This window comes from Sus scrofa, chromosome 12, assembly GCF_054392235.1.
Source record: "Sus scrofa isolate SSC_HxYL_T2T_F1_AM1 chromosome 12, Sscrofa_HxYL_maternal_Yorkshire_Landrace_v2.0, whole genome shotgun sequence".
NCBI lineage: Eukaryota > Metazoa > Chordata > Mammalia > Artiodactyla > Suidae > Sus > Sus scrofa.
Window position 1 is genome coordinate 51,915,492 of NC_139394.1, and position 12,918 is coordinate 51,928,409.

Consider the following 12,918-nt stretch of genomic DNA (forward strand, 5'->3'; position numbering starts at 1 on the left):
GCGACAAGATGATGAAATGCAGGCATAATTAGTGAAGAACCAAAACTAAAAGCAGAATTCACTGTGCCATGATAATGACTTACAAAGTAGAGTTTTTAGGAAAGGAAGAGTTGGATTTTCCTTTAGGAATCTATATTGTAAGGAGAAAGGGAGGGAGAACAATCATATGAAAGCAACATTACAAGAAAAATAAACCAAGAGCAGGACAAAGGAAAACATTAATGATTTGGGGGAGTAAGATTTTGGTCTTTCTGCTTCCTGTAAACTTGACTCTAGAAATAATCTGTTCCTTTTTAAGAGGATGAAATAATACCCTCTTAAGAGAGGTAAGGTTTCCTTGGATACGTATTTCTTTGCCCACCGTTTCTAGATTTGAGGGGGAGCAGAGAGAACACATTTCCTTGCTTATGGACTTTCGAGTTAAACAGTCCTCTGACATGAGTTAAGAGAAAAGGACTGAAATCGATGAGAAAAAGTGGTGCTCCCTTTAAAGAGTATGTACCAGCACACCTAGACAGAATTAGCATATTATGCAGTTTAAAAAAAAAGTATATAGGTAAAATAAAAGCTTCTGAACCAATACACTTATTTCTTTAGGAACCCTCAATTAAGATATTTTAGACACCATTAATCATACTAATTAACAGAGAAGACCACATAATTAATTCAACTAAATCCAAGTAGCCCAATTTCTTCCATATTCAGTATTGATTCTAAAGCACAAAATCAATTTAATAAAACTTTTTAGCAAAACTGGCAGATAGTCTCCTAGTACCAACAACGATTTGTAAATTCACATCTTTTTTTTTTTTTTTTTTGCTTTCTTAGGGCCACACCTGGTGGCATCTGGAAGTTCCCAGGCTAGAGGTTGAATCTGAGTTATTTGGCTCCTGGCCTACACCACAGTCAAAACAACGCAGGATCCAAGCCATGTCTGTGACCTATACCACAGCTCACGGCAACACCTGATTCCCAACCCACTGAGCAAGGCCAGGGATCAAACCCACATCTTCATGGACACTGGTTGGATTTGTTTCCACTGTGCCACAATGGGAACTCCCTACACCTTGTTAACTTCACTAAAATCTCAAGAAACTACTTGAATTTTTCTTGTTAAACTATCACTGTCATTAATTCCAAATTTTAACCATTCAAATAAAAATTAGTCTGTTTCAACTCAATTTAATTGGTTGATTAACAAGATAAGGAATTGATGCAAATGAATTTCACATTTTAGGATTAAAAAGAAATCTACACTGAAAGTAATAAAATATCTTTGTACAAAGAGCACTCCAATGAAAACATAAGTAGTTCAAAGATATCCTTTTTTTAATTTTTTTATTTTTTGCTTTCTTAGGCCCGCACCTGGCGGCATATGCAAGTTCCCAGGCTGGGAGTTGAATTAGAGCTACAGCTGCTGGCCTAAACTAAAGCCGCAGTAGCTCAGGATCTGAGCCGCACCTGCGACTTACACCACAGCTCACAGCAACGTCAGATCCTTAATCTACTGAACAAAGCCAGGGACTGAATCTGCATCCTCATGTTATCAGTCAGATTCATTTCCACTGCGCCACAACAGAAACTAGAAAGATACTTTTTTTTTTGGTCTTATTGGGGCCGCACCACAGCATACGGAGGTTCCCAAGCTAGGGGTCTAATCGGAGCTGTAGCTGCCAGCCTACACCAGAGCCACAGCAACACCAGATTCGAGCCATGTCTGCAACCTAAAGCACAGCTCACAGAAACGCCGGATCCTTAACCCACTGAGTGAGGCCAGGGATCGAACCACAGATAGTCGGATTAATTTCCGATGCGCCACGACGGGAACTCCCAAGATACCCTATTTTTAAATGATCCATTTTATAAACCAATGCTCTCAATAACCAAGAAAAAAAGGAGTATCTTTAGTTCTGTATAAAAATGGAGTGGCATGTACTATAGCCTACTTCAATTAATCAATTCTTGGTTATGAATGATAATGAAAATTATAAACTTTATTTTTACTTATTTTTGTAATCTAACAACTTAAGTTATAAGAGCTGGCATCAAATGTCTAAAAAAAAACAGATTTTCAATGAAAGTCACTTTTTTGTAAATATTATTTTCACCCTCAAAAAAAGTCCCAGAAGTCAAAGGGGTGTTGCTTACTTAGGTCAATACAGCTTACCAAACTCTCCACATGCTTTCCTTCTATCACCTCATATAGGCAGAGAGTTATTATTCTTCTCTGAGCTGAGGGTGACTGTGAAGAATCCACAGCTATTTGGTCATTCTTCTTAGTAGTTATTGTTAGAATACAATAGAATATAAAGCTGGAAGGAACCTTAAGTCATTAGTTCAGAGATGGTTAAATTGGTTTTAAGTTCCACAGAGTGGTAGTTGTTGCCTGAAGTGTTGTGTTGAATAAAAAGTAATCTGTGGCTCCATCTGGCTTTGTTGGAAAGTGTGCGAATAGATCATATGCACCACATATCGCAAGCCAACCCAAGGCAAATATCTGAAGAGTTCACAGAACTAGTGCGATTTAGAAAGTGAGTCACCTAATTCTCACTTCAGTATCTTAACCCAAAATAACTCTAAAATTTGACTTTTTGTACTTCCACTGACAACCTACATGCCTGTACACTCATTTCAGTGGCACCTTTAAAAAGTATGATTCCACGACAGTACATATGTTGGTTTGACCAACTAAAACTACAGCTAACATCTCAAGCAGTACATCAATTTCAGTTTGGGTAATACATTCTTAAAGGATCTGCAGGTAAAAGTGACAACAAACTTTTGACAAACTTTGTTTCCACTTCCCATGTCACCACTACCAATTACAAAACTCCCACAATCTCGTAAACAATCATGTTACACTAGTTTGTGTCCCTCTCCTTCTCCCTTGCCCCCAAATGATCTATCATGATAAAAAAAGGAGTCTTTGGAAATGGACAGAATAAAATATCCTTTAAAATCAAGACATGCAACAAATTTTGCCTTTTACATCTAGAATAAATGTTAAGAACCCATCCCACACCCACCTCCATCACAAGATTAAATTTTCTAAAATACTCTATTAACTATTTACAACTGAAACAGAAGAAAACAGAAAGGGACCAGGCCAGACCTCTAAAATAAGAACCTAAAGGCAGGACATTCCATTCGCTGTATAGAATACAGAGGAAAACTAGTTCCTTTTTTAGATAAAAGATTGGCAGAAAAAAAAAATGCCTCATAAGTATCTATTGATACCATTTAGTTTTAACCTGAGGATTAACAAACACTCAGCCAAAGCAATGACCATGACAATCAAAAACAATTATCCTTAGACCCCTAAAATTAAATCTGAAGATACTATGAACTGCTTCCTTGCTATCTTTCAAAGCACAGAGTGAGAGAACAGGTAAGCTAAGTTTAGTAAATTTTATTAGAGAGAAAACATTAAATCTTTGAATATTAACAAAAGATTCCCTTTCCCAAATAGATCTTTTACATTATCATCTTACAGATCAAAATAGAAAACTCTACTTTTTATTTCCTATAAAGGTGGCAATTAAAATTTGATAGTCTCAGTTTAAATTACAGCTTAACGGAGAAAAATACCAAGAAATTCCTAAAAATAAACAGATTCAACAACTGTAAAACAACAAATTTAACTTCAGTTTCCTTACCATCACCCTGCATGTCTGAAGTCCATAGTGTCAGATTATCACGTAACAACTGCATGATAAGTGTAGAGTCCTTATAGCTTTCTTCACTCAGCGTATCCAGTTCTGCAATTGCATCATCAAAAGCTGCTTTTGCCAACCTACGAATGTTTATGTTTTACAAAAATAAGTACAAAAACAAAATAAGAAATGACATAAGTTAAATGCCAGTCTTTTATTCAGTTATTACATAGTACATAATAGTGACACTATAAGCTTGGGCTTAGGCACTGAAATAAAGTATGTAACTAGTGAAAATTTAATTTATTAATTTCAATTTGCTCAATTTTTTATAATTCAGCAACTTTAGAATTAGTGGTCTAGTGGAGTTCCTGTTGTGGCTCAGTGGTTAACAAATCCGACTAGGAACCATGAGGTTGCGGGTTCGGTCCCTGGCCTCGCTCCATGGGTTAAGGATCTGGCGTTGCCATGAGCTGTGGTGTAGGTTGCAGATGGAGCTCAGATCCCGAGTTGCTGTGGCTCTGGCATAGGCTGGCAGCTATACCTCCGATTAGACCCCTAGCCTGGGCACCTCCATATGCCACTGGAGCAGCCCTAGAAAAGGCAGGAAGACAAACAAACAAACAAAAGAACTGCTGGTCCAGTGGTCAATTCTCAATTTTAACTGCCAGGTCCACTTACTGCTATGCTTTCAACAAGCAGACCAAATTCCATCCTAATCCAATACCAATATATAAGCATAATAAAGGAATTTCCAAGTTTTAGTCTAGCTTACTTATTTAATAATTTTTTAATGGTTAATTTTTAAGATTTTTTTTATTTCCAATACAATTTTTTTTCTCTCTACAGCATGGTGACCCAGTTACACGTACATGTACACATTCTATTTGCTCACATTATCAAGCTTCATCATAAGTGACTATACAGGAGTTCCTGTCGTTGCTCAGTGATTAAGGAATCCGACTAGGAACCATGAGGTTTCGGGTTCAGTCCCTGGCCTCGCTCAGTGGATTAAGGATGCGGCGTTGCCATGAGCTGTGGTGTAGGTTGCAGACGCGGCTCAGATCCCGCATTGCTTTGGCTCTGGCGTAGGACGGCAGCTACAGCTCCAATTAGACCCCTAGCCTGGGAACCTCCATATGCCGCGGGAGCATCCCTAGAAAAGGTAAAAAAAAAAAAAAAAAAAGTGACTATATATAGTACCCAGCGCTACACAGCAGGATCTCATTGCTAATCCATTCCAAAGGCAATAGTTTGCTACTTAATAAATTTTTAACACAAAAAAAATTCTTGGATGGTATCTCACAATTTAGTTCAATAGAGAATTTAATATTAGTTGGAGCAAGAAAGGAAAAAGTAATATAAAACCAATGAAAATGTGATTATAAAGCCATTTACGGGAGTTCTCTCAAAGAACCTAAATATGTGTATAACTCAGTCATTTTACTGCACAGCAAAAATTAACACTAAATCAACTATACTTCAATTAAAAAAAGTTTAAAAGAAATCTAATAATACAAGGAGTGATAACATAAATAACTCTGACAGAAGAAGGATAGGAGTTTCCCTGGTGGTCTAGCGGTTAGGATTCATCACTTTTCCATACATATAGCTACAGCTCAGGTTCAATCCCTGGGAACTCCATGGCTCAGGAAAAAAAAAAAGTGATTTGAAATTCTTAAATAAATAATACATGATGAAGTACTTCAGGGGCTTAAGAAGAACAAATGGGGATGTTCATACTTGAACTAATCCTAATGGGTAGGAAAAAAGCATAAATGGCACTCTTCAGATAAAAGCAAAAGCATGGAAAAGACAAGTTGAAGCTACACGTGGGACTAAAGAATGGTATAAGTCAATCAACACTACCTGCTATAGCCCAGCTGTAGCAGTAGGTCACAGCTGTGGCCTGGATTTGAGCCCTGGCCCAGGAACTTCCACATGCTGTGGGTGCGGCCAATAAGGGAAGGGAGGAAGGGAGGGAGGGAGGAAGAGAGGGAGGGACGAAGGAAGGAATTATCAGCTGAAGAGCTATATAGCTTCTTTAGTCAAGATACATAACCTGTTTGAACAAACTAGACGAGTCACTTAGACTGTTTTTAGGTGTTCCCGTCGTGACTAGTATTCAAGGTCTCGGGTTCAATCCCTGGCCTCACTCAATGAGTCAAGGACCCAGCATTGCTATGAGCTGTGTAGGTCACAGAGGCGGTTCTGATCTGGAGTTGCTGTGGCTGTGGCACAGGCTGGTAGTTAAAGTTCTGATTTGACCCCTAGCCTGGGAATCTCCATATGCCACAGGTACAGTTCTAAAAAGAAGAAAAAAAATGTTTTCAGATGAAGAATACTGATTTGCATTCAAATGAATCCAATTTACATCAGGAAAATCTCTTTTTCCATGGAATATATGATTTCTACATGCTCAAGAATACTGAAGCTACTACAAAGACTGTTATTCCTATTACATGAGATATCTAAAATAGATAAATTCATGGAGTTCCTACTGTGGCTCAGTGGGTTATGAACCCAACCAGTATCCATGAGGATGTGCATTCCATCCCTGGCCTCACTTTGTAGGTTAAGGATCTTGCGTTGCCATGAGCTATGGTGTAGGGTCACAGACATAGCTTCGATCCCAAGTTGCTGTGCTGTAAGAGCAGCTGCAGCTCCAAATTGACCCCTAACCCAGGAACTTCCATATGCCACAGGTGCACCTCAAATAAATAAACAATAAATTCAGTAAAACAAAGTAGAGATTACCAGGAATTGGGGCAGAGGGGAATATGGAACTACTGCTTAGTGGTTATTTTGTTTCAAGTGATGAAAGTTTTAGAAATAATTATGACAGTTACACAATATTGTGAGTGTACTTAATGCCACTGAACTGCAAAAAAAAAATTTTTTTCTTTTGTCTTTTTGCCATTTCTTGGGCTGCTCCCTCGGCATATGGAGGTTCCCAGGTTAGGGGTCGAATCACAGCTATAGCCGCCGGCCTACGCCAGAGCCACAGCAACGCAGGATCCGAGCCGAGTCTGGGACCCACACCACAGCTCACGGCAACGCCGGATCCTTAACCCACTGAGCAAGGGCAGGGACCGAACCCGCAACCTCATGGTTCCTAGTCAGATTCGTTAACCACTGCGCCACGACGGGAACTATTTTAACCATTTTAAAATTTGCAATTCAGGAGTTCCCGTGGTGGCGCAGTGGTTAATGCATCCAACTAGGAACCATGAGGTTGTGAGTTCGGTCCCTGGCCTTGCCCAGTGGGTTAAGGATCCGGCGTTGCCGTGAGCTGTGGTGTAGGTTGCAGATGCAGCTCGGATCTCGCATTGCTGTGACTCTGGCGTAGGCCGGTGGCTACAGCACAGATTAGAGCCCTAGCCTGGGAACCTCCATATGCCGCGGGAGCGGCCCAAGAAATAGCAACAACAACAACAAAAAAATAAATAAATAAATAAATAAATAAAAATAAAAATAAAAATTAAATGGTTAAAACAATTATCACAGCCTTTTAAGTCAATTATACTTCAAAAAATGAAAAAATCATTAGAATAATAAACGTTATACATATTTAATAAGTAAAAAGCTATGTAGATAAAGATACTCCCACTGGGAACTCTGTCTAGTCACTTACGATGGAACACGTAGTATGAGAAAAAAGAATGTACACATGTAAGTATAACTGGGTCACTATGCTGTACAGAAATATATATATAAATAAATGATTAAAAAAATTAATTTAAAAAAAGATATTCCTCAAATTTATGTCGGTATCAACAACTGGGAACAATCTTGGCATTCCCGTCATGGCTGAGTGGTTAATGAATCCGACTGGGAACCATGAGGTCAGGGGTTTGATCCCTGGCCTCATTTAGTGTGTTAAGGATCCGGCGTTGCCGTGAGCAGTGGTGCAGGTCGAGAACATGCCTCCAATCCTTTGCTGTGGCCCTGGCATAGGCCGGCAGCTACAGCTCCAATTAGACCCCTAGCCTGGGAACCTCCATGTGCCACAGGGGCAGCCCTAGAAAAGACAAAAAAAGGGGGGGGGGGGCACAATCTGAAGTATAAATGAGGGAATATTCACATACTGATGGAAGTAACAGGATGCAAAATACAAAATGAGATGTACACTAAGAGTGTAATATATTAAAAACATGGTAGAAAGGCTTTGAAAATTAATACATAAAAATGAAGTACTGTGAAAATTTCTACCAATCAAATTTTTCCCCATCAACATAATTATCCTGCTATCCTAGTGAACTGAAATCAGTCAGTCTATATATCATCCAAAACAGTTTCATTAAGAGCCAAAATAATTCTTTCTGTTTGTTTGTTTTTTACTTTTTTAGGGCCGTACCCTCAGCATATGGAGGTTCCCAGGGTAGGGGTCGAATCAGAGCTGTAGCTGCTGGGCCTACACCACAGCCACAGCAATTCGGGATCCAAGCCATGTCTTCGACCTACACCGCAGCTCACAGCAATACCAGATCCTTAATCCACTGAGTGAGCCCAGGGATCAAATCTGCATCATCATGGATGCCACATTCTTTAACCACTGAGCCATGACAGGATCTCCCAAAATAATTCTTATTACATGGCCAAGGGGACAAAAGCAGTCCCAGGGAACAAGACAGAAAAACAAGTAGCTATTCTCCCTTGTAACCTTTTTCACATTCACAGTTGAGAGCTTTTGTTCTCTTTCATGACTTACCTGCAGGCACGGTCAGGGGAATTAAGAATTTCATAGTAGAATACTGAAAAGTTGAGGGCAAGACCTAAACGAATAGGATGTGTTGGTGGAAGTTCTGTCATTGCAATATCACTAGCAGCTTTATAAGCCACTAGGCTGTTCTCTGCAGCCTCTTTCCTGTCGTTTCCTGTGGCAAATTCAGCCAGATACCTGTGGTAGTCCCCTTTCCTAAAACAAAACAAAAACAAACAAAAAAACAACAGAATTAGGAATAATACTTTTAAAATAAATTCCTCAAATTTTTCTGTAGTACATAAAATCAAGTATGCAAAAAAAATGCATAACAATTAACACATATAATTCAGAAATTTCAAAAAGTCTCTTTCAGGAATGACTGCCTCATCTCTTTAGTTTTCCTCAGATTTCACACTGCCAAATGTTAAGAAAAATCCTAGACAAAATTAACCAAAAGGGCTCAAAAAAAATCAAATTTAACCACTTGACAGACCTGAATTAAAACAGAAAAATGGTTCCAAAGACTGACACGGTAGTTTATTAATCATGAAAAAAAACTTTGCATTACTTGTAGCTAGGGGGGGCAGCCCTACACAAGCCAATGAACATAATAAATAGGAAAAGCAAAACCTAGGACATTTTTACAGTAACAGTCTGACCGTCTTAAATGCAGTAATACTGATTCTTCTTAGCAGTAAATTTGCAAATGTGTGTTCAAAAATTAATGTAAGTTTTGAGATTCAGTCCTCCCGTTAACTACCCTTTCAACATTAAATAAAATGCTGAAAACCTAAAAGAAAAAGTGATTCTAAAAAGGCCAACATTTAATCTGACATTTTCCCATCTAGTATAGAACCTACATTTTATAATAGAAAACCTTGGACTCGCCAGTGTTAGCTGCTGGAATGAGGTGTTTGTCCAGTACATCCAGAATGTCACAACAGATTAATTTTAGCTCAGTCTCAACCTAAAAAAAAAAGTCAAAAACTTTAAATACGAAATTATACAAATTATCATTCTTTTTTTTATTTTAGGGCCACACCCTCGGCATATGGAAGTTCCCAGACGAGGGATCAAATCCGAGCTGCGGCTGCTAGCCTACACCACAGCCACAGCAACTCCAGATCTGAGCCACAGCTTGTGGCAATGCCAGATCCTTAACCCACTGAGCGAGGAGGCCAGGGATCGAACACGCACATTCATGGATACTAGTCAGGTTCTTAACCCACTAAGCCACAGCAGGAACTCCTATCCTGGAATTCTTAAATTCCAGTATTTTACTACTGGATTACAACTTCCTTTTCTAGTTCCTTTCTTACTATTATTCCTACTTAAAGGCACATCAGGACATCCGGTCTCTTGACTCTCATCTTCTCCCAATTTATCAGTCCCTCTTTTTGCTTCCTGCTTCCTTTCCTACTTACCCCAAATCCTATAATCTAGCACACAGACTTCTCTTTTCAGCACATTAAACTTTCTCATTTCCTCATCCCTGAGACATCAAACTTGTCTACTGACGATTCCTGTTTGTTCCAACGTATTTGAAGGTAATGGTCACACTAATACCAGCTCACCACCTTCTATGTGGTACCAGGTATGTTACTTAATCACTCAGAACAACCTTGGTTTTTCCCATCTATAAAGTGGAATAGTAACCTATCCTTTACAAGATCATTTAAAGATTAAATTAACTTGCACAATTACATAGAGTGTAATATCTCTCCCTATGCTTTGTGACTGTTTCTGTCATTTCCCTCACTGTACTCTTAAATGAGTGTGATTATATGTCTCTCTGCTCCACTAAAATCAGTTTCTCAGTAGCAGCACTAGTGACACTTTGGGCTACATACATCTTTGTTGGGGGGGGGGTGCTATTCTATGCATAATGGGATGCTTAGCAGTATCCCTGCCTCTACGCAATAAATACCAGTGGCACCCTCGAGCTGTGAAAACCAAAAACGTCTCTAGACATTGCCAAATGTTCTCCGAGGAGCAAAATCAACCTCTGGTTAAGAACCACTACAGTAAATCAAACTTTTGTAACCAAAACCCACAATAAGAAAAACATCACATATATATGAAACAACTTTATGAAATGCCCAATGCCATGGGGTATTTTCTACTCTATTAAAACAATGATGGAGTTCCTGCTGCACGCAACAGATCAGTGGCGTCTCTGTAGCAACAGGACGACACAGGTTCAACCCCAGCCTGGCACAGGAGGTCCAAGGATCTGGCTTTGCCACAGGTGCAGCCTAAGTTGCAAATGTGGCTCAGATCTGATCCTGGGCCTGGGAACTCCATATGCTACAGGGCTGCCAAAAAAAGGAAAAAAAACAACAACCAAGGACTAGGCATATGCACACTACTGAATATGGAATGGATGGTCAACGGAGACCTGATGTAGAGTACAGGGAATTCTACCCAATATTCTGTAATAACCTACATGGGAAAAGAATCTGGAAAAAAAAAAATGGCTACGTGTATATGTAGAAGTGAATCACTTCACTGTGCAGAATTATCACAACATTGTAAATTAACTATAATTCAATAAAACTTAAAAAGAAAAATGAGTAGGAGTTCCAGTTGTAGCTCAGCACTAATGAACCCAAATAGTATTCTTACAGACAGGATTCCATCCCTGGCCTTGCTCGGTGGGTTAAGGATCTGGTGTTGCCTCGAGCTGTGGTGTAGGTTGCAGACACACCTCAGATCTGGTGATGCTGTGGCTGTGGCGAAGGCAGCTGCAGCTCCAATGTGATCCCTAGCCTGGGAACTTCCATATGCCGCAAGTACAGCCCTAAAAGACCAAAAAGAGAAAAAAAGACTGATCTTCCATAAGGTTATTAACTACATCCGTCACATTTTGCACCTATTACCACCTAGAAAATTGTGTAGTACGTATTTGTTAAACTGTCCTAAAGAATAATTTCACGTCACTCAATGAAGTATTTTGTAGTTATCATAAGTATAAACAGAAGATTAAATTATTTCTCTACTTGAGTGGTGCTCAAAGTTGAACACTACTCTCTGTAGCTTCCAAGGGAATAAAGTTCTTCTCCTCTGTCTTAAAATACTGTACAGCCTGTAATTCTTAATTCATGTGAGTAAAAGATACAAATCCATTAATGTAAAAAGTATATTACACAGGTAAACAATGGCTGTACTAGGCTGTGATCTAAATAGTTCAACAGCAAGATACCATTCTTCAATGTTGCCTAGGATACAACAATCTCACCATTTGCCGATATTCCCGAATCATTTTTAGTTTGTCTTCTCCTCCCTTGTTTTCTTCTTTCTGTTCAATGCTGCTGATTATTCTCCAGGAAGCTCTTCTAGCTCCAATCACATTTTTATATGCAACAGATAGGAGGTTTCTTTCTTCAACTGTCAACTCCACGTCCATCCCTGCTACTTTCTTCATTGATTCCACCATTTCTATAAGGGAAAGTAAAATCAGACCTTATAAATTGTTTTATTAAAACACCCCCATCACATTAGGTCTTAATCAGTTAAGCTAATGTGAAATAAAAGAAAAAAAATTTTTATGGCCACGCCTGTGGTATACAAGACATTTCTTGTGGGGGGGGGGTGCACAAGCACACTATATGGAAGTTCTCAGGCTAGTAGTTGTATCAGAGCTGCAACTGCTGGCCTATGCCACAGCCACAGCAACCCTGGGTCCTTACTTAACTCACTGATGGAGACCAGGGATCAAACACATATCCTCATGGATACTAGCCAGGTTCATAACTGCTGAGTCAAGATGGGAACTCCCTAAAAGAGAAATTTCTTAACAAAAAAAAAATTTAAATAATGATCAGAAGAGTTTGAATAGGAGTTCCCTTGTGGTGCAGCAGACTAAGAACCCAGCACTGCCACCACAGCAGCCTAAGTCATTGCTGTGGCAAGGGTTCAATTCCCGGCCTGGGAAATTCCACATGCAAGAAGGTGCCCCCTCCCCCCAAAAAAACCCACTAAACCCACTAAATGTGTAAAAGACTAGGTAAATTAAGAGCCCAGAACAAGGGGATTTAGAGTATAAGTTGTATGGGATCAAAATGTCTTCATACAGTAACAAGTATAATTTGTCTGGAGTCATCTCTCTCATAAAGAGAACCAGGAACACATGTCTACCTATTTCCCAATAAAAATAACTCAGCTGGCAGTTTAAAACAAAAAAATTTAATTTATAGGCTCTTAAATGCAAGACACTGTCTCAGGAGTTCCCTAGTGGTTCAGTAGAATCGAAAAATTATTTCCCAAGCAGGAGTTCCCATCGTGGCGCAATGGTTAACGAATCCGACTAGGAACCATGAGGTTGCGGGTTCGGTCCCTGCCCTTGCTCAGTGGGTTAACGACCAGCGTTGCCGTGAGCTCGTCGCAGACACGGCTCGGATCCCGTGTTGCTGTGGCTCTGGCATAGGCCGGTGGCCACAGCTCCGATTCGACCCCTAGCCTGGGAACCTCCATATGCCGCAGGAGCAGCCCAAGAAATAGCAAAAAGACAAAAACAAAAAACAAACAAACAAAAAATTATTTCCCAAGCAAATACAAATA

The 12,918-nt window shown here is 39.5% G+C and overlaps 1 protein-coding gene across 3 annotated transcripts in view; it reads right to left on the bottom strand.

The window, feature by feature from the left end:
- Nucleotides 1-12,918, bottom strand: part of YWHAE (tyrosine 3-monooxygenase/tryptophan 5-monooxygenase activation protein epsilon) — a 44,165-nt gene that overhangs the window by 2,502 nt on the left and 28,745 nt on the right. Inside the window, exons 2-6 of one of the 3 annotated variants that reach the window (XM_021067552.2) lie at nt 11,597-11,796; nt 9,219-9,325; nt 8,365-8,571; nt 3,657-3,793; nt 84-130 (exon numbers count right to left, since the gene is read on the bottom strand). In XM_021067552.2, coding sequence (XP_020923211.1) covers nt 123-130; nt 3,657-3,793; nt 8,365-8,571; nt 9,219-9,325; nt 11,597-11,796 — 659 coding nt within the window. In that variant the 3' untranslated portion in view covers nt 84-122. Of the gene's footprint in view, nt 1-83; nt 131-3,656; nt 3,794-4,439; nt 6,589-8,010; nt 8,572-9,218; nt 9,326-11,596; nt 11,797-12,918 lie in introns of those variants that run through there. The other 2 variants (XM_021067551.2, XR_014821610.1) reach the window with 2 other exon arrangements.